Here is a 22,681-nt window from a genome sequence, read left to right on the forward strand (position 1 = left end):
TGGATCAATTTCATTCCCCAGTGCTTCCCTCACTATTCCTTCTTTTCTCCCCTGATCCCTTCCCTCTACTCTCCCATCTCCCTTCTAATTTCATGGGGTCCTTTTTTTCCCTCCTAGTTTCCACACATGGGAGAAAACACATGGTACTTTTCTCTCTGATTTTGACTTATTCACTCAAAAAAATTATGGTCTCCAGTTTCATCTATTCTTCTGCAAGTGACATTTTTGTTCTTCTTTATGTCTGAATAAAACTGCATTTTGTGTGTGTGCATATGTGTGTGTGTGTGTGTGTGTGTATATATATATATATATATATATATATATATATATATATATGATATTCTTTATCCATTTATCTGTTGACAGACACCTTGGTTGATCCCATTACTTGGCTAATGTGAATTGTGCTGCAATAAAGATGGTATGCATGCTATCTGTAAAATGTGCTGTCTTTATTTTTTATTTTTTGACAAATACCCAAATGTGGTATAGCTGGATCATATGGAAGATTTATTTTTAGCCTTTTGAAGAACCCCCATACTGATTTCCATAGTGGCTGTACTAATTTATATTCCCACCAACAGTGTGTAAGAGTTTCTTACCCCATCATCCCATCCTCACCAGCATTTATTGTTTGTATTCTTGATGGCTGCACTTCTAACTGAAGTCAGATGGAATCTCAGTATAGGTTATTTGTTTGTTTGTTTGTTTTTGTACTGGGGAATGAACCCAGGGGCCTTTAACCACTGAGCCACATCCCGAGGTCCTTATTTGTATTCTATTTAGAGACAGGGTCTCACTGAGTTGCTAAAGGCCTCACTAAGTTGCTGGGGCTGGATTTGAACTCACAATCTTTCTGCCTCAGCCTCCCTAGCAGTTGGGATTGCAGGCGTACACCACTGCTCAGTATAGTTTTGATATGCATTTCCCTTTATTTATTTATTTTTATTGGTGCAGATTATCCAACCCAGGGCCTTGCTGGTGCTAAGCAAGTGCTGTGCTGCTGAGCCACATCCCCTACCCTGTTGTGCATTTCCCTGGTGGCTAAAAATGTTGAACATTTTTTTATATAATTGTTGACCCTTCATACTTCTTTTGAGAAGTGTCTGTACACTTCATGTACCCATTTATCGACTGGGTTACTTGCCTTGCAAGCATTTCTTATTGCTGGATTCTTAAATCTTTTCCTACCCGATATAGTAAAGTGCTACCCTGTGTTTTTATTTTGCATTTCTGATTACCTGTGTGGCCACATCATTTTTTTTCATATAATTATTGGCAATTATTTTCTTATATTTTCTATAAAATATTCCTCTCTTCTATTTTTTTTTACTTTAATAAATTGGGTCTCAGAATACTACACACCATTTACTTCTCAGATGTCTAATGAAGTGTCTATGGCTCTCCTATAGTCTTTTATGACCTGATTATCTGATTCCCTATTATTCTTACAGTTCTACTTCTGGTATACTTTGTGGTTATTTGAATATTCTCATAGACTATTTCTGACAGGTGACCTCTAAGTCCTCTTTCTTTTCAACACTTTTGTCCTGCCTCCTGTAAGACTTATATGCTTATATGCTTGTACTGTGGATCATTCTTTTCTCCAAGCTTCTGAGAGTTGCTTTTAAGAATGTGAGTACTGTCTTAACAAAGTCCTTGCCAGGGTGTTAAAACTCTCTTGTATTACAGGAGAATTCTTCTAAATTTCCAAACTCTCTCTTTAACAGGCTGATATCCAGCAGCTTCAGTTTTATACTTGATTCCTACTGGTTTATGTTGGGTGAATCCTGCAGAACAGACACATACACCTGCACACACACACACACACATGCATGCACACACTCGCGCAGGCACACACACACACACACACACACACACACAATTATGTGCCTTTCTTCCCTCCCCTTCATTGTTTACAGGCCCATATTTCTGGGCTTAACTTTAATTACTGGCCTTGTGGTGGAGAGGAGTTAAGGGAAGGTTTTGAGGTCAATTCATGTTGCCTTGCCAGGGAGCTGCTTCTGTCAACTTAATGCAAGGCACTGTCAACCATTAACAGAGAAGACCAGGCCAGTTCTCCAGGCTTGGGGTCTGGGAATTCAAGATATTCAAATCTGTCCACCTGGTTGTCTTTACCCCATGTGTCAGAGCCCAATCAGAGGTGTGACCTCACCAGCACAGACTTGCCTAATTTGAGAATTCAACCTATCTGTTCAGTAAACTCTGGGTCAGGTGCTTAGGTTCCTACCCCTAGCTCCAAGAGATGTAAGACTAATTGTATGAGTTGAAGAGACTGCCTGGATCTCATATTTAGATTTCATTGGTAATTAACCATCCTTCTCATTCCCAAATGCATTGATTATTTTAGAAATGGTCATTCAATTCCACACTACTGTTTTTTTGTTTTTTTGTTTGTTTGTTATTTTTGTGTTTTGTATTGGTACCAGGGATTGAACCCAGGGAACCTCAACCACTGATCCACACTCCCTGTTCTTTTTTGTAGTTTAGAGACAGGGTCTCACTGAGTTGCTTAGGGCCTCACTAAGTTGCTGAGGATGGCTTTGAACTTGTGACCCTCCTGCCTCAACCTTCAGATGTTGGGATGGTCTTCTGGGAATACGGGAGCCACCACACCAATCCCGCCCACTACTCTTTCTTAGTGCAGCTCTCCACTGTCATTCCAACCCTGGGGCTCTTGCCCCTCATTTCTTGAATGCTTTTTACTCTATTCCATATTGATTCTGTCACAATTCCTAATGATTTAAAAATATGTTTGGATGATTCTTCCAAAACACTGGTATGACTGGATCTTTCATGATTCTGAAGCAATCCAAACTCCTGTATCTCCCATTTCCCTGATTTCTAGGGATGTTGAACATTTTGAACATTTTTTTTTTCATGTTTGTTGGTCGTTTGTATTTCTTCTTTTCAGAAGTGTGTTTAGTTCTTTTGCCCACTTATTGATTGGTTCTTTTGTGACTTGGGGGGGGATTAAGATTTTTGAGTCCTTAATATATTCTAAGTATGAATTCCCTGTCAGTAGAGTAGTGGTAAAGATTTCCTCATTCTGTAAGCCCTTTATTCATGCTCTTAATTTTTTCCTTTGGGACATCAGTGGAATGGAAGAAGGGAATTGAGGGAGAAGGAGGAGGAGTGGGCAAAGTGTGGAGCTGTGGAGTGAAATTGATCATATTATGCTATGTACATATGTGAATATGTCATAGTGCATTCTGTCATTATGTATTATCTATAAAGCAACTGATTAAAAAGCTAAAAATAAATAGAAGGAAGACTAGTAGAGAGGAAGAGGAACAGGGGAGAGTGGAGAGAAGGGAAAGTGGAAGTAATGGTTATTAAAATGGAACCAATTATATTCTATGCATATATGAGTGTCAAAAATGTACCCCACTATTATGTATAACTATAATGCAATAATAAAAACATTTAAAAATCAAGGAACACAAAGTGTAAAATAAGACAATTTAAAAATATACTACAATGAGTAGAAAAGTCACATCTAAAAGGAATAACAACTTGATTCGCAGACTTTTTATCTTGCAATCACAAAAATGGCAATAGGCGAATATTGTTCAAACAGTTATATATCATTTTATATTTAAGAATGAATATGTAATAACGGCGTTTTTTCTTTTTAAAATTTATTTTGCCTTACAATTCTTAATACACAACTATACAATAATTTATCATATCTCTGATTATATATAAGCTGTGTTGACACCAAATTGAAATGTTCATACATGAGTAATAATGGCCTTTTCAGGCATACAATACTAAGAGAGTTTATCATGCAAAACCATGTTCAAATTTATAGAACCAAGATAGTTTACCACACATAGGACATGGTGGAAATAACTATGAAAGGATATTCTGCAGCCAGATGAAAATTGAGGCTAGACTGAATGAGTAGAATGTTAAGAATAAAAAGGTAGGAAAGAATTGGTAATGTGGATTTGGAGTTGTAGCTCAGCAGTAGAACCCTTGCCTAGTCCATGGAGGCACTGGGTTCAATCCTCAGCATCACATTAAAAAATAGATATGAATAAACTAAAGGTATTTTCAGGTACAACTAAAAATTAAAAATAATAATTAGTAAGGTGCGGTGGTCAATCTGAATAGTTACTGATGTTTTGAAATGAAATGACCCTTTGGCTTCAGTTTTGTAATATTTTACTTTATAGAAATGAAGCAAACATGGTAATAAATTAACATTTCAAATGTTACAAGTTTTATTTACATTAGAAAAAAATCAGGGTACAATTTAAATGGTAGAAAACACTGTGGAATAGCAGTAAAGCAAACATTTCCATCAGTCTATTGGTTTAAATCACCAGATGAACTTATTTAAAAAATATATTCCAATGCATGCTGACAACATCTGATAAAATTCCACATAAATCTCATTTACATTAAGAAGTAAGATTGGAAGAGAATTTCTTCAACAGGTTAAGAGACTGCTGAGAACAAACACCATACAATCAGATGTGGCAACCATCATAGTATTTGGCAGTTCACTGGGGCAGCAGCTGGAAAAATCAAGAACTAGACATGCTATGGCTGAATGTCTTCATAAATCCATGGGAAAACACAGAAGGAAACTCACAGCATAAGAAAGCCAGTGCTTTCTTGGTTTGGGGAAAAAAGAGGGGAATGGCGACATGAGTTTAAAAGTGCATTTGAGAGAAAACAACGTCTACAAAATGCAGGGAAATGGTGTGTGTGTGTGTGTGTGTGTGTGTGTGTGTGTGTGTTTAGAGAATGATCCTGTGAAGAATCCCCCAAATCTGAAAACACAGTTTTTGGTTTTCCTGAAGATTTTCCATTTCCAAGATGAAATGTGGAATCTGCCTTCTCTTCGTGATGTCTTTATTTCCTTACAATCGGGTACAGAAAAAACAATTGTCAGCACAGAATTGCTGACTATTGAGGGGCTCTGGGGATCCAGCAGGCCCCCCAGGAGAGTGTCCAGGAGTTGGGTCCGGTGGTGGGGTGGGGAGAAGTTCCTTTCTTCCTAGAACAGACGTCTGCAGGCTTTGCTCCTAGGGCCTGGAGAGCGCTGAGGACGCACCTGGGGACTTGAACTTGGAGAGGGAGGTAGAGGTTGCAGTGGTGAGGTGGGGAAGGGCCTCAGAAGGTGGAAATCCACGTCGTAGGCGGGATTAGAAGAGCGCCTCACTGGACTAGGGGTGGGGGCCCAAGCACGGAGATATGGGATGGGCCCCTGCGGGCCGGCTGGAGGGTCCATCCATTGCTCCTCGAAGGCCTCTATTTTTCTGACGATCTCTGGCATAAATTCGCAGAAGAATCCCTGCTCGACGACCATGTTCTCACCGAGGGGTCTCAGGAAGGCGCCCAGTTCCGGGTCTTCAGGACAGTCTCCCTGGCCTCCTGGGCGTTGGTCGGTGGCTCCCACGAGGCCCTCAGGGATCAGAATGAGGTTGTGTCCTTGGAGACTCACTTGCAGGACAGAGCTTGGCGCAGGCTGTAGCACCAGGTCGCCGTCGTCCATGGGTACCTGTAAGGAGCAGCCCGCGGCCACAACCACCACGGAGGTGAGCGCGGTGGCGTTGGCTGCTGCTGCAGAGTTTTGCAAGGTGGGTTCCGCCGGGGCCTCTGCAGGGTCTGCAGGGTCGTCTAGTCGGCGGCGTTTGGCAGGGCCAGGTCCTCCAGGCTGTGGTCCCCCGCAGGGCGCAGGGCAGGCGCTGGGGCTGCGTGGACGAATGCCCACCATGTCGACAGCGCTGTGGTGGATGCTCCCGTTTCGGGGCAAAGTGAGTGCGGGGCGCAGGCGGCGCGGTCCTGCGCGTGCTGACAGTCAGGTCCAGAGGACAGGGGAGGTGCGCTAAGCTTTCGAGTGGGCGGCAGTCCTAGCTTCTTTGGATCTGCGCCCACTGCTGTGCTTGGCGTCCCACTTTGGAACCTTGCAACTATGCACTGACCCGGATGCGCCCTGGAGGGCCAATTATATTGCCCGCGCAACCCAAGTTCCAGTGTCACGCTAAGCTCCGCCCCTACGGAGCTCCGCCCCTAGATGGGAGGAGTCGGCTGGCTAACAGCTTTGGCTGTGGTGTGTCTCTGTGGGGAAATACCTAGTGGGCAGAATCACTGGTGTTTCTTGCGTGGAGGGATAAAAACAGGCGTAGAATTTCAAGATGGCTAACGTTAGAATTCATGTCTTCCAGGATTCTGGGGAAAACACTCAAAAAGTCCCCTGCACCTAGTAATCCCCAACCGCCAACCCACCCAAAGGCTACTTAAAGTGCCCCCCCACTTTGTCCTTTCTGCTGCTGGGGATTGAACTCAGGGACTTACAAATGCTAAGCAAGATTCCAGTTCTGAGTATTTTATTATTATTATTATTTTGAGGGGATGGGGAGGTACTTAGAACTCGGGGGCACTGCATCACTGAGCCACATCCCCAGCTCTTTATGTATTTTATTTAGAGTTAGGATCTTGGTAGGTTGTTTAGAGCCTAACTGTTGCTGAGATTGACTTTGAACTCCTGATCCTCTTTCCTCAGCCTGCTGAGTTGCTGGGATTGCAGGCTTGCACCACCATGCCCGGCCTGAAATTCTTTTTAATGTTTGACAATCGTTTTATCTTAAGAATAAATGAAAAATGTAGATTTTTCTTTTAGGAAAAGTGCATTTTAAATACTAAAATGAAAAGCTTTATGGCAGTTTGTTCCTGAAGGTTAAGGCCTGTAATAAAATTGTTAATTGCATTATTAAAATTAAAGCAATACAATTAACTTTTTTTTCTTTTTTATTGAGCACTTACTTATATGTCCACCATTTTACTGTTTTAAAAAATGATTTTTCTAGGCGTAGTGGTGCATGTCTGTAATCCGGGCGATTTGGCCAGTTGAAACCAGAGGATCCCAAGTTGAAAGCCCGCCTCAACAATTTAAAGAGATCTTAAGCAATTTAGAGAGACCCTGTCTCAAGAAAAAAAAAAAAAATACGGGCTGGGGATTTGGCTCAGTGGTTAAATTGTTATCCCTGGGTTCAATCCTTGGTACTTCCTCACCCTGGTCTTGCCAGATATGATCTTTTTTTTCCCCTTACAACAGCTGAGGCTCTAAGTGGTAAAGCAAAATTTCCCATAATTAAACACTTCATTTATGTTTGTTGTAGAATCAAATGCAATCGTGACTTTAAATCAATTATACTTAATTTAGGTATTTATTGTGTACACCTAACGAACACTGATTTGGTACTGTGTGTGCCTTTCATATTAACATGTGTGTCTACCCTGTTTTATTTCCAATGTTTCTATTTCTTGGTTTACATTCGCGGGAGCCCAATGTGTTTCAATTTCACTACATTCTTGCAAACATTTATCTCTCATATGCCTGCCTGTCTGCTGGCCTGCCTGCTTTTCTTCCATTCATCAGTGCATATAAAATGTACAGAATGGCAACTTTCACTGTGGCTCATTGGTTACTACACAAAACCATAAATGGATCAATTTCATTCCCCAGTGCTTCCCTCACTATTCCTTCTTTTCTCCCCTGATCCCTTCCCTCTACTCTCCCATCTCCCTTCTAATTTCATGGGGTCCTTTTTTTCCCTCCTAGTTTCCACACATGGGAGAAAACACATGGTACTTTTCTCTCTGATTTTGACTTATTCACTCAAAAAAATTATGGTCTCCAGTTTCATCTATTCTTCTGCAAGTGACATTTTTGTTCTTCTTTATGTCTGAATAAAACTGCATTTTGTGGGTGTGTGTGTGTGTGTATATATATATATATATATATATATATATATATATATATATATATATATATATAAAATATTCTTTATCCATTTATCTGTTGACAGACACCTTGGTTGATCCCATTACTTGGCTAATGTGAATTGTGCTGCAATAAAGATGGTATGCATGCTATCTGTAAAATGTGCTGTCTTTATTTTTTATTTTTTGACAAATACCCAAATGTGGTATAGCTGGATCATATGGAAGATTTATTTTTAGCCTTTTGAAGAACCCCCATACTGATTTCCATAGTGGCTGTACTAATTTATATTCCCACCAACAGTGTGTAAGAGTTTCTTACCCCATCATCCCATCCTCACCAGCATTTATTGTTTGTATTCTTGATGGCTGCACTTCTAACTGAAGTCAGATGGAATCTCAGTATAGGTTATTTGTTTGTTTGTTTGTTTTTGTACTGGGGAATGAACCCAGGGGCCTTTAACCACTGAGCCACATCCCGAGGTCCTTATTTGTATTCTATTTAGAGACAGGGTCTCACTGAGTTGCTAAAGGCCTCACTAAGTTGCTGGGGCTGGATTTGAACTCACAATCTTTCTGCCTCAGCCTCCCTAGCAGTTGGGATTGCAGGCGTACACCACTGCTCAGTATAGTTTTGATATGCATTTCCCTTTATTTATTTATTTTTATTGGTGCAGATTATCCAACCCAGGGCCTTGCTGGTGCTAAGCAAGTGCTGTGCTGCTGAGCCACATCCCCTACCCTGTTGTGCATTTCCCTGGTGGCTAAAAATGTTGAACATTTTTTTATATAATTGTTGACCCTTCATACTTCTTTTGAGAAGTGTCTGTACACTTCATGTACCCATTTATCGACTGGGTTACTTGCCTTGCAAGCATTTCTTATTGCTGGATTCTTAAATCTTTTCCTACCCGATATAGTAAAGTGCTACCCTGTGTTTTTATTTTGCATTTCTGATTACCTGTGTGGCCACATCATTTTTTTTCATATAATTATTGGCAATTATTTTCTTATATTTTCTATAAAATATTCCTCTCTTCTATTTTTTTTTACTTTAATAAATTGGGTCTCAGAATACTACACACCATTTACTTCTCAGATGTCTAATGAAGTGTCTATGGCTCTCCTATAGTCTTTTATGACCTGATTATCTGATTCCCTATTATTCTTACAGTTCTACTTCTGGTATACTTTGTGGTTATTTGAATATTCTCATAGACTATTTCTGACAGGTGACCTCTAAGTCCTCTTTCTTTTCAACACTTTTGTCCTGCCTCCTGTAAGACTTATATGCTTATATGCTTGTACTGTGGATCATTCTTTTCTCCAAGCTTCTGAGAGTTGCTTTTAAGAATGTGAGTACTGTCTTAACAAAGTCCTTGCCAGGGTGTTAAAACTCTCTTGTATTACAGGAGAATTCTTCTAAATTTCCAAACTCTCTCTTTAACAGGCTGATATCCAGCAGCTTCAGTTTTATACTTGATTCCTACTGGTTTATGTTGGGTGAATCCTGCAGAACAGACACATACACCTGCACACACACACACACACATGCATGCACACACTCGCGCAGGCACACACACACACACACACACACACACACAATTATGTGCCTTTCTTCCCTCCCCTTCATTGTTTACAGGCCCATATTTCTGGGCTTAACTTTAATTACTGGCCTTGTGGTGGAGAGGAGTTAAGGGAAGGTTTTGAGGTCAATTCATGTTGCCTTGCCAGGGAGCTGCTTCTGTCAACTTAATGCAAGGCACTGTCAACCATTAACAGAGAAGACCAGGCCAGTTCTCCAGGCTTGGGGTCTGGGAATTCAAGATATTCAAATCTGTCCACCTGGTTGTCTTTACCCCATGTGTCAGAGCCCAATCAGAGGTGTGACCTCACCAGCACAGACTTGCCTAATTTGAGAATTCAACCTATCTGTTCAGTAAACTCTGGGTCAGGTGCTTAGGTTCCTACCCCTAGCTCCAAGAGATGTAAGACTAATTGTATGAGTTGAAGAGACTGCCTGGATCTCATATTTAGATTTCATTGGTAATTAACCATCCTTCTCATTCCCAAATGCATTGATTATTTTAGAAATGGTCATTCAATTCCACACTACTGTTTTTTTGTTTTTTTGTTTGTTTGTTATTTTTGTGTTTTGTATTGGTACCAGGGATTGAACCCAGGGAACCTCAACCACTGATCCACACTCCCTGTTCTTTTTTGTAGTTTAGAGACAGGGTCTCACTGAGTTGCTTAGGGCCTCACTAAGTTGCTGAGGATGGCTTTGAACTTGTGACCCTCCTGCCTCAACCTTCAGATGTTGGGATGGTCTTCTGGGAATACGGGAGCCACCACACCAATCCCGCCCACTACTCTTTCTTAGTGCAGCTCTCCACTGTCATTCCAACCCTGGGGCTCTTGCCCCTCATTTCTTGAATGCTTTTTACTCTGTTCCATATTGATTCTGTCACAATTCCTAATGATTTAAAAATATGTTTGGATGATTCTTCCAAAACACTGGTATGACTGGATCTTTCATGATTCTGAAGCAATCCAAACTCCTGTATCTCCCATTTCCCTGATTTCTAGGGATGTTGAACATTTTGAACATTTTTTTTTCATGTTTGTTAGTCGTTTGTATTTCTTCTTTTCAGAAGTGTGTTTAGTTCTTTTGCCCACTTATTGATTGGTTCTTTTGTGACTTGGGGGGGGGATTAAGATTTTTGAGTTCTTAATATATTCTAAGTATTAATTCCCTGTCAGAAGAGTAGTGGTAAAGATTTCCTCATTCTGTAAGCCCTTTATTCATGCTCTTAATTTTTTCCTTTGGGACATCAGTGGAATGGAAGAAGGGAATTGAGGGAGAAGGAGGAGGAGTGGGCAAAGTGTGGAGCTGTGGAGTGAAATTGATCATATTATGCTATGTACATATGTGAATATGTCATAGTGCATTCTGTCATTATGTATTATCTATAAAGCAACTGATTAAAAAGCTAAAAATAAATAGAAGGAAGACTAGTAGAGAGGAAGAGGAACAGGGGAGAGTGGAGAGAAGGGAAAGTGGAAGTAATGGTTATTAAAATGGAACCAATTATATTCTATGCATATATGAGTGTCAAAAATGTACCCCACTATTATGTATAACTATAATGCAATAATAAAAACATTTAAAAATCAAGGAACACAAAGTGTAAAATAAGACAATTTAAAAATATACTACAATGAGTAGAAAAGTCACATCTAAAAGGAATAACAACTTGATTCGCAGACTTTTTATCTTGCAATCACAAAAATGGCAATAGGCGAATATTGTTCAAACAGTTATATATCATTTTATATTTAAGAATGAATATGTAATAACGGCGTTTTTTCTTTTTAAAATTTATTTTGCCTTACAATTCTTAATACACAACTATACAATAATTTATCATATCTCTGATTATATATAAGCTGTGTTGACACCAAATTGAAATGTTCATACATGAGTAATAATGGCCTTTTCAGGCATACAATACTAAGAGAGTTTATCATGCAAAACCATGTTCAAATTTATAGAACCAAGATAGTTTACCACACATAGGACATGGTGGAAATAACTATGAAAGGATATTCTTCAGCCAGATGAAAATTGAGGCTAGACTGAATGAGTAGAATGTTAAGAATAAAAAGGTAGGAAAGAATTGGTAATGTGGATTTGGAGTTGTAGCTCAGCAGTAGAACCCTTGCCTAGTCCATGGAGGCACTGGGTTCAATCCTCAGCATCACATTAAAAAATAGATAAATGAATAAACTAAAGGTATTTTCAGGTACAACTAAAAATTAAAAATAATAATTAGTAAGGTGCGGTGGTCAATCTGAATAGTTACTGATGTTTTGAAATGAAATGACCCTTTGGCTTCAGTTTTGTAATATTTTACTTTATAGAAATGAAGCAAACATGGTAATAAATTAACATTTCAAATGTTACAAGTTTTATTTACATTAGAAAAAAATCAGGGTACAATTTAAATGGTAGAAAACACTGTGGAATAGCAGTAAAGCAAACATTTCCATCAGTCTATTGGTTTAAATCACCAGATGAACTTATTTAAAAAATATATTCCAATGCATGCTGACAACATCTGATAAAATTCCACATAAATCTCATTTACATTAAGAAGTAAGATTGGAAGAGAATTTCTTCAACAGGTTAAGAGACTGCTGAGAACAAACACCATACAATCAGATGTGGCAACCATCATAGTATTTGGCAGTTCACTGGGGCAGCAGCTGGAAAAATCAAGAACTAGACATGCTATGGCTGAATGTCTTCATAAATCCATGGGAAAACACAGAAGGAAACTCACAGCATAAGAAAGCCAGTGCTTTCTTGGTTTGGGGAAAAAAGAGGGGAATGGCGACATGAGTTTAAAAGTGCATTTGAGAGAAAACAACGTCTACAAAATGCAGGGAAATGGTGTGTGTGTGTGTGTGTGTGTGTGTGTGTGTGTGTGTGTGTTTAGAGAATGATCCTGTGAAGAATCCCCCAAATCTGAAAACACAGTTTTTGGTTTTCCTGAAGATTTTCCATTTCCAAGATGAAATGTGGAATCTGCCTTCTCTTCGTGATGTCTTTATTTCCTTACAATCGGGTACAGAAAAAACAATTGTCAGCACAGAATTGCTGACTATTGAGGGGCTCTGGGGATCCAGCAGGCCCCCCAGGAGAGTGTCCAGGAGTTGGGTCCGGTGGTGGGGTGGGGAGAAGTTCCTTTCTTCCTAGAACAGACGTCTGCAGGCTTTGCTCCTAGGGCCTGGAGAGCGCTGAGGACGCACCTGGGGACTTGAACTTGGAGAGGGAGGTAGAGGTTGCAGTGGTGAGGTGGGGAAGGGCCTCAGAAGGTGGAAATCCACGTCGTAGGCGGGATTAGAAGAGCGCCTCACTGGACTAGGGGTGGGGGCCCAAGCACGGAGATATGGGATGGGCCCCTGCGGGCCGGCTGGAGGGTCCATCCATTGCTCCTCGAAGGCCTCTATTTTTCTGACGATCTCTGGCATAAATTCGCAGAAGAATCCCTGCTCGACGACCATGTTCTCACCGAGGGGTCTCAGGAAGGCGCCCAGTTCCGGGTCTTCAGGACAGTCTCCCTGGCCTCCTGGGCGTTGGTCGGTGGCTCCCACGAGGCCCTCAGGGATCAGAATGAGGTTGTGTCCTTGGAGACTCACTTGCAGGACAGAGCTTGGCGCAGGCTGTAGCACCAGGTCGCCGTCGTCCATGGGTACCTGTAAGGAGCAGCCCGCGGCCACAACCACCACGGAGGTGAGCGCGGTGGCGTTGGCTGCTGCTGCAGAGTTTTGCAAGGTGGGTTCCGCCGGGGCCTCTGCAGGGTCTGCAGGGTCGTCTAGTCGGCGGCGTTTGGCAGGGCCAGGTCCTCCAGGCTGTGGTCCCCCGCAGGGCGCAGGGCAGGCGCTGGGGCTGCGTGGACGAATGCCCACCATGTCGACAGCGCTGTGGTGGATGCTCCCGTTTCGGGGCAAAGTGAGTGCGGGGCGCAGGCGGCGCGGTCCTGCGCGTGCTGACAGTCAGGTCCAGAGGACAGGGGAGGTGCGCTAAGCTTTCGAGTGGGCGGCAGTCCTAGCTTCTTTGGATCTGCGCCCACTGCTGTGCTTGGCGTCCCACTTTGGAACCTTGCAACTATGCACTGACCCGGATGCGCCCTGGAGGGCCAATTATATTGCCCGCGCAACCCAAGTTCCAGTGTCACGCTAAGCTCCGCCCCTACGGAGCTCCGCCCCTAGATGGGAGGAGTCGGCTGGCTAACAGCTTTGGCTGTGGTGTGTCTCTGTGGGGAAATACCTAGTGGGCAGAATCACTGGTGTTTCTTGCGTGGAGGGATAAAAACAGGCGTAGAATTTCAAGATGGCTAACGTTAGAATTCATGTCTTCCAGGATTCTGGGGAAAACACTCAAAAAGTCCCCTGCACCTAGTAATCCCCAACCGCCAACCCACCCAAAGGCTACTTAAAGTGCCCCCCCACTTTGTCCTTTCTGCTGCTGGGGATTGAACTCAGGGACTTACAAATGCTAAGCAAGATTCCAGTTCTGAGTATTTTATTATTATTATTATTTTGAGGGGATGGGGAGGTACTTAGAACTCGGGGGCACTGCATCACTGAGCCACATCCCCAGCTCTTTATGTATTTTATTTAGAGTTAGGATCTTGGTAGGTTGTTTAGAGCCTAACTGTTGCTGAGATTGACTTTGAACTCCTGATCCTCTTTCCTCAGCCTGCTGAGTTGCTGGGATTGCAGGCTTGCACCACCATGCCCGGCCTGAAATTCTTTTTAATGTTTGACAATCGTTTTATCTTAAGAATAAATGAAAAATGTAGATTTTTCTTTTAGGAAAAGTGCATTTTAAATACTAAAATGAAAAGCTTTATGGCAGTTTGTTCCTGAAGGTTAAGGCCTGTAATAAAATTGTTAATTGCATTATTAAAATTAAAGCAATACAATTAACTTTTTTTTCTTTTTTATTGAGCACTTACTTATATGTCCACCATTTTACTGTTTTAAAAAATGATTTTTCTAGGCGTAGTGGTGCATGTCTGTAATCCGGGCGATTTGGCCAGTTGAAACCAGAGGATCCCAAGTTGAAAGCCCGCCTCAACAATTTAAAGAGATCTTAAGCAATTTAGAGAGACCCTGTCTCAAGAAAAAAAAAAAAAAAAACGGGCTGGGGATTTGGCTCAGTGGTTAAATTGTTATCCCTGGGTTCAATCCTTGGTACTTCCTCACCCTGGTCTTGCCAGATATGATCTTTTTTTTCCCCTTACAACAGCTGAGGCTCTAAGTGGTAAAGCAAAATTTCCCATAATTAAACACTTCATTTATGTTTGTTGTAGAATCAAATGCAATCGTGACTTTAAATCAATTATACTTAATTTAGGTATTTATTGTGTACACCTAACGAACACTGATTTGGTACTGTGTGTGCCTTTCATATTAACATGTGTGTCTACCCTGTTTTATTTCCAATGTTTCTATTTCTTGGTTTACATTCGCGGGAGCCCAATGTGTTTCAATTTCACTACATTCTTGCAAACATTTATCTCTCATATGCCTGCCTGTCTGCTGGCCTGCCTGCTTTTCTTCCATTCATCAGTGCCTATAAAATGTACAGAATGGCAACTTTCACTGTGGCTCATTGGTTACTACACAAAACCATAAATGGATCAATTTCATTCCCCAGTGCTTCCCTCACTATTCCTTCTTTTCTCCCCTGATCCCTTCCCTCTACTCTCCCATCTCCCTTCTAATTTCATGGGGTCCTTTTTTTCCCTCCTAGTTTCCACACATGGGAGAAAACACATGGTACTTTTCTCTCTGATTTTGACTTATTCACTCAAAAAAATTATGGTCTCCAGTTTCATCTATTCTTCTGCAAGTGACATTTTTGTTCTTCTTTATGTCTGAATAAAACTGCATTTTGTGTGTGTGCATATGTGTGTGTGTGTGTGTGTGTGTATATATATATATATATATATATATATATATATATATATATATATATATGATATTCTTTATCCATTTATCTCTTGACAGACACCTTGGTTGATCCCATTACTTGGCTAATGTGAATTGTGCTGCAATAAAGATGGTATGCATGCTATCTGTAAAATGTGCTGTCTTTATTTTTTATTTTTTGACAAATACCCAAATGTGGTATAGCTGGATCATATGGAAGATTTATTTTTAGCCTTTTGAAGAACCCCCATACTGATTTCCATAGTGGCTGTACTAATTTATATTCCCACCAACAGTGTGTAAGAGTTTCTTACCCCATCATCCCATCCTCACCAGCATTTATTGTTTGTATTCTTGATGGCTGCACTTCTAACTGAAGTCAGATGGAATCTCAGTATAGGTTATTTGTTTGTTTGTTTGTTTTTGTACTGGGGAATGAACCCAGGGGCCTTTAACCACTGAGCCACATCCCGAGGTCCTTATTTGTATTCTATTTAGAGACAGGGTCTCACTGAGTTGCTAAAGGCCTCACTAAGTTGCTGGGGCTGGATTTGAACTCACAATCTTTCTGCCTCAGCCTCCCTAGCAGTTGGGATTGCAGGCGTACACCACTGCTCAGTATAGTTTTGATATGCATTTCCCTTTATTTATTTATTTTTATTGGTGCAGATTATCCAACCCAGGGCCTTGCTGGTGCTAAGCAAGTGCTGTGCTGCTGAGCCACATCCCCTACCCTGTTGTGCATTTCCCTGGTGGCTAAAAATGTTGAACATTTTTTTATATAATTGTTGACCCTTCATACTTCTTTTGAGAAGTGTCTGTACACTTCATGTACCCATTTATCGACTGGGTTACTTGCCTTGCAAGCATTTCTTATTGCTGGATTCTTAAATCTTTTCCTACCCGATATAGTAAAGTGCTACCCTGTGTTTTTATTTTGCATTTCTGATTACCTGTGTGGCCACATCATTTTTTTTCATATAATTATTGGCAATTATTTTCTTATATTTTCTATAAAATATTCCTCTCTTCTATTTTTTTTTACTTTAATAAATTGGGTCTCAGAATACTACACACCATTTACTTCTCAGATGTCTAATGAAGTGTCTATGGCTCTCCTATAGTCTTTTATGACCTGATTATCTGATTCCCTATTATTCTTACAGTTCTACTTCTGGTATACTTTGTGGTTATTTGAATATTCTCATAGACTATTTCTGACAGGTGACCTCTAAGTCCTCTTTCTTTTCAACACTTTTGTCCTGCCTCCTGTAAGACTTATATGCTTATATGCTTGTACTGTGGATCATTCTTTTCTCCAAGCTTCTGAGAGTTGCTTTTAAGAATGTGAGTACTGTCTTAACAAAGTCCTTGCCAGGGTGTTAAAACTCTCTTGTATTACAGGAGAATTCTTCTAAATTTCCAAACTCTCTCTTTAACAGGCTGATATCCAGCAGCTTCAGTTTTATACTTGATTCCTACTGGTTTATGTTGGGTGAATCCTGCAGAACAGACACATACACCTGCACACACACACACACACATGCATGCACACACTCGCGCAGGCACACACACACACACACACACACACACACACAATTATGTGCCTTTCTTCCCTCCCCTTCATTGTTTACAGGCCCATATTTCTGGGCTTAACTTTAATTACTGGCCTTGTGGTGGAGAGGAGTTAAGGGAAGGTTTTGAGGTCAATTCATGTTGCCTTGCCAGGGAGCTGCTTCTGTCAACTTAATGCAAGGCACTGTCAACCATTAACAGAGAAGACCAGGCCAGTTCTCCAGGCTTGGGGTCTGGGAATTCAAGATATTCAAATCTGTCCACCTGGTTGTCTTTACCCCATGTGTCAGAGCCCAATCAGAGGTGTGACCTCACCAGCACAGACTTGCCTAATTTGAGAATTCAACCTATCTGTTCAGTAAACTCTGGGTCAGGTGCTTAGGTTCCTACCCCTAGCTCCAAGAGATGTAAGACTAATTGTATGAGTTGAAGAGACTGCCTGGATCTCATATTTAGATTTCATTGGTAATTAACCATCCTTCTCATTCCCAAATGCATTGATTATTTTAGAAATGGTCATTCAATTCCACACTACTGTTTTTTTGTTTTTTTGTTTGTTTGTTATTTTTGTGTTTTGTATTGGTACCAGGGATTGAACCCAGGGAACCTCAACCACTGATCCACACTCCCTGTTCTTTTTTGTAGTTTAGAGACAGGGTCTCACTGAGTTGCTTAGGGCCTCACTAAGTTGCTGAGGATGGCTTTGAACTTGTGACCCTCCTGCCTCAACCTTCAGATGTTGGGATGGTCTTCTGGGAATACGGGAGCCACCACACCAATCCCGCCCACTACTCTTTCTTAGTGCAGCTCTCCACTGTCATTCCAACCCTGGGGCTCTTGCCCCTCATTTCTTGAATGCTTTTTACTCTGTTCCATATTGATTCTGTCACAATTCCTAATGATTTAAAAATATGTTTGGATGATTCTTCCAAAACACTGGTATGACTGGATCTTTCATGATTCTGAAGCAATCCAAACTCCTGTATCTCCCATTTCCCTGATTTCTAGGGATGTTGAACATTTTGAACATTTTTTTTTCATGTTTGTTAGTCGTTTGTATTTCTTCTTTTCAGAAGTGTGTTTAGTTCTTTTGCCCACTTATTGATTGGTTCTTTTGTGACTTGGGGGGGGGATTAAGATTTTTGAGTTCTTAATATATTCTAAGTATTAATTCCCTGTCAGAAGAGTAGTGGTAAAGATTTCCTCATTCTGTAAGCCCTTTATTCATGCTCTTAATTTTTTCCTTTGGGACATCAGTGGAATGGAAGAAGGGAATTGAGGGAGAAGGAGGAGGAGTGGGCAAAGTGTGGAGCTGTGGAGTGAAATTGATCATATTATGCTATGTACATATGTGAATATGTCATAGTGCATTCTGTCATTATGTATTATCTATAAAGCAACTGATTAAAAAGCTAAAAATAAATAGAAGGAAGACTAGTAGAGAGGAAGAGGAACAGGGGAGAGTGGAGAGAAGGGAAAGTGGAAGTAATGGTTATTAAAATGGAACCAATTATATTCTATGCATATATGAGTGTCAAAAATGTACCCCACTATTATGTATAACTATAATGCAATAATAAAAACATTTAAAAATCAAGGAACACAAAGTGTAAAATAAGACAATTTAAAAATATACTACAATGAGTAGAAAAGTCACATCTAAAAGGAATAACAACTTGATTCGCAGACTTTTTATCTTGCAATCACAAAAATGGCAATAGGCGAATATTGTTCAAACAGTTATATATCATTTTATATTTAAGAATGAATATGTAATAACGGCGTTTTTTCTTTTTAAAATTTATTTTGCCTTACAATTCTTAATACACAACTATACAATAATTTATCATATCTCTGATTATATATAAGCTGTGTTGACACCAAATTGAAATGTTCATACATGAGTAATAATGGCCTTTTCAGGCATACAATACTAAGAGAGTTTATCATGCAAAACCATGTTCAAATTTATAGAACCAAGATAGTTTACCACACATAGGACATGGTGGAAATAACTATGAAAGGATATTCTTCAGCCAGATGAAAATTGAGGCTAGACTGAATGAGTAGAATGTTAAGAATAAAAAGGTAGGAAAGAATTGGTAATGTGGATTTGGAGTTGTAGCTCAGCAGTAGAACCCTTGCCTAGTCCATGGAGGCACTGGGTTCAATCCTCAGCATCACATTAAAAAATAGATAAATGAATAAACTAAAGGTATTTTCAGGTACAACTAAAAATTAAAAATAATAATTAGTAAGGTGCGGTGGTCAATCTGAATAGTTACTGATGTTTTGAAATGAAATGACCCTTTGGCTTCAGTTTTGTAATATTTTACTTTATAGAAATGAAGCAAACATGGTAATAAATTAACATTTCAAATGTTACAAGTTTTATTTACATTAGAAAAAAATCAGGGTACAATTTAAATGGTAGAAAACACTGTGGAATAGCAGTAAAGCAAACATTTCCATCAGTCTATTGGTTTAAATCACCAGATGAACTTATTTAAAAAATATATTCCAATGCATGCTGACAACATCTGATAAAATTCCACATAAATCTCATTTACATTAAGAAGTAAGATTGGAAGAGAATTTCTTCAACAGGTTAAGAGACTGCTGAGAACAAACACCATACAATCAGATGTGGCAACCATCATAGTATTTGGCAGTTCACTGGGGCAGCAGCTGGAAAAATCAAGAACTAGACATGCTATGGCTGAATGTCTTCATAAATCCATGGGAAAACACAGAAGGAAACTCACAGCATAAGAAAGCCAGTGCTTTCTTGGTTTGGGGAAAAAAGAGGGGAATGGCGACATGAGTTAAAAAGTGCATTTGAGAGAAAACAACGTCTACAAAATGCAGGGAAATGGGGTGTGTGTGTGTGTGTGTGTGTGTGTGTGTGTGTGTGTTTAGAGAATGATCCTGTGAAGAATCCCCCAAATCTGAAAACACAGTTTTTGGTTTTCCTGAAGATTTTCCATTTCCAAGATGAAATGTGGAATCTGCCTTCTCTTCGTGATGTCTTTATTTCCTTACAATCGGGTACAGAAAAAACAATTGTCAGCACAGAATTGCTGACTATTGAGGGGCTCTGGGGATCCAGCAGGCCCCCCAGGAGAGTGTCCAGGAGTTGGGTCCGGTGGTGGGGTGGGGAGAAGTTCCTTTCTTCCTAGAACAGACGTCTGCAGGCTTTGCTCCTAGGGCCTGGAGAGCGCTGAGGACGCACCTGGGGACTTGAACTTGGAGAGGGAGGTAGAGGTTGCAGTGGTGAGGTGGGGAAGGGCCTCAGAAGGTGGAAATCCACGTCGTAGGCGGGATTAGAAGAGCGCCTCACTGGACTAGGGGTGGGGGCCCAAGCACGGAGATATGGGATGGGCCCCTGCGGGCCGGCTGGAGGGTCCATCCATTGCTCCTCGAAGGCCTCTATTTTTCTGACGATCTCTGGCATAAATTCGCAGAAGAATCCCTGCTCGACGACCATGTTCTCACCGAGGGGTCTCAGGAAGGCGCCCAGTTCCGGGTCTTCAGGACAGTCTCCCTGGCCTCCTGGGCGTTGGTCGGTGGCTCCCACGAGGCCCTCAGGGATCAGAATGAGGTTGTGTCCTTGGAGACTCACTTGCAGGACAGAGCTTGGCGCAGGCTGTAGCACCAGGTCGCCGTCGTCCATGGGTACCTGTAAGGAGCAGCCCGCGGCCACAACCACCACGGAGGTGAGCGCGGTGGCGTTGGCTGCTGCTGCAGAGTTTTGCAAGGTGGGTTCCGCCGGGGCCTCTGCAGGGTCTGCAGGGTCGTCTAGTCGGCGGCGTTTGGCAGGGCCAGGTCCTCCAGGCTGTGGTCCCCCGCAGGGCGCAGGGCAGGCGCTGGGGCTGCGTGGACGAATGCCCACCATGTCGACAGCGCTGTGGTGGATGCTCCCGTTTCGGGGCAAAGTGAGTGCGGGGCGCAGGCGGCGCGGTCCTGCGCGTGCTGACAGTCAGGTCCAGAGGACAGGGGAGGTGCGCTAAGCTTTCGAGTGGGCGGCAGTCCTAGCTTCTTTGGATCTGCGCCCACTGCTGTGCTTGGCGTCCCACTTTGGAACCTTGCAACTATGCACTGACCCGGATGCGCCCTGGAGGGCCAATTATATTGCCCGCGCAACCCAAGTTCCAGTGTCACGCTAAGCTCCGCCCCTACGGAGCTCCGCCCCTAGATGGGAGGAGTCGGCTGGCTAACAGCTTTGGCTGTGGTGTGTCTCTGTGGGGAAATACCTAGTGGGCAGAATCACTGGTGTTTCTTGCGTGGAGGGATAAAAACAGGCGTAGAATTTCAAGATGGCTAACGTTAGAATTCATGTCTTCCAGGATTCTGGGGAAAACACTCAAAAAGTCCCCTGCACCTAGTAATCCCCAACCGCCAACCCACCCAAAGGCTACTTAAAGTGCCCCCCCCACTTTGTCCTTTCTGCTGCTGGGGATTGAACTCAGGGACTTACAAATGCTAAGCAAGATTCCAGTTCTGAGTATTTTATTATTATTATTATTTTGAGGGGATGGGGAGGTACTTAGAACTCGGGGGCACTGCATCACTGAGCCACATCCCCAGCTCTTTATGTATTTTATTTAGAGTTAGGATCTTGGTAGGTTGTTTAGAGCCTAACTGTTGCTGAGATTGACTTTGAACTCCTGATCCTCTTTCCTCAGCCTGCTGAGTTGCTGGGATTGCAGGCTTGCACCACCATGCCCGGCCTGAAATTCTTTTTAATGTTTGACAATCGTTTTATCTTAAGAATAAATGAAAAATGTAGATTTTTCTTTTAGGAAAAGTGCATTTTAAATACTAAAATGAAAAGCTTTATGGCAGTTTGTTCCTGAAGGTTAAGGCCTGTAATAAAATTGTTAATTGCATTATTAAAATTAAAGCAATACAATTAACTTTTTTTTCTTTTTTATTGAGCACTTACTTATATGTCCACCATTTTACTGTTTTAAAAAATGATTTTTCTAGGCGTAGTGGTGCATGTCTGTAATCCGGGCGATTTGGCCAGTTGAAACCAGAGGATCCCAAGTTTAAAGCCCGCCTCAACAATTTAAAGAGATCTTAAGCAATTTAGAGAGACCCTGTCTCAAGAAAAAAAAAAAAAAAAAAAACGGGCTGGGGATTTGGCTCAGTGGTTAAATTGTTATCCCTGGGTTCAATCCTTGGTACTTCCTCACCCTGGTCTTGCCAGATATGATCTTTTTTTTCCCCTTACAACAGCTGAGGCTCTAAGTGGTAAAGCAAAATTTCCCATAATTAAACACTTCATTTATGTTTGTTGTAGAATCAAATGCAATCGTGACTTTAAATCAATTATACTTAATTTAGGTATTTATTGTGTACACCTAACGAACACTGATTTGGTACTGTGTGTGCCTTTCATATTAACATGTGTGTCTACCCTGTTTTATTTCCAATGTTTCTATTTCTTGGTTTACATTCGCGGGAGCCCAATGTGTTTCAATTTCACTACATTCTTGCAAACATTTATCTCTCATATGCCTGCCTGTCTGCTGGCCTGCCTGCTTTTCTTCCATTCATCAGTGCCTATAAAATGTACAGAATGGCAACTTTCACTGTGGCTCATTGGTTACTACACAAAACCATAAATGGATCAATTTCATTCCCCAGTGCTTCCCTCACTATTCCTTCTTTTCTCCCCTGATCCCTTCCCTCTACTCTCCCATCTCCCTTCTAATTTCATGGGGTCCTTTTTTTCCCTCCTAGTTTCCACACATGGGAGAAAACACATGGTACTTTTCTCTCTGATTTTGACTTATTCACTCAAAAAAATTATGGTCTCCAGTTTCATCTATTC

At 41.3% G+C, this 22,681-nt stretch overlaps 3 protein-coding genes across 3 annotated transcripts; all 3 read right to left on the reverse strand.

The window, feature by feature from the left end:
- Positions 1 to 5,032: 5,032 nt before the first annotated feature.
- LOC308653341 (proline-rich protein 23C-like) lies at positions 5,033 to 5,752 on the reverse strand (the record flags this gene model as incomplete). The annotated part of the gene is made up of 1 exon (XM_081301941.1): positions 5,033 to 5,752. The coding sequence occupies one exon, from the start codon at positions 5,750 to 5,752 to the stop codon at positions 5,033 to 5,035; it is 720 nt and encodes a 239-aa protein (XP_081158067.1).
- Positions 5,753 to 12,519: 6,767 nt separating this feature from the next.
- Positions 12,520 to 13,239, reverse strand: LOC308653342 (proline-rich protein 23C-like; the record flags this gene model as incomplete). The annotated part of the gene is made up of 1 exon (XM_081301942.1): positions 12,520 to 13,239. The coding sequence occupies one exon, from the start codon at positions 13,237 to 13,239 to the stop codon at positions 12,520 to 12,522; it is 720 nt and encodes a 239-aa protein (XP_081158068.1).
- A 6,778-nt stretch (positions 13,240 to 20,017) lies between these two features.
- Positions 20,018 to 20,737, reverse strand: LOC308653343 (proline-rich protein 23C-like; the record flags this gene model as incomplete). The annotated part of the gene is made up of 1 exon (XM_081301943.1): positions 20,018 to 20,737. One exon carries the CDS (start codon positions 20,735 to 20,737, stop codon positions 20,018 to 20,020), a length of 720 nt encoding a protein of 239 aa, XP_081158069.1.
- Between the last annotated feature and the right edge of the window lie 1,944 nt (positions 20,738 to 22,681).

Source organism: Spermophilus citellus, assembly GCF_964194105.1.
Source record: "Spermophilus citellus genome assembly, chromosome: 7".
Classification (NCBI taxonomy): domain Eukaryota; kingdom Metazoa; phylum Chordata; class Mammalia; order Rodentia; family Sciuridae; genus Spermophilus; species Spermophilus citellus.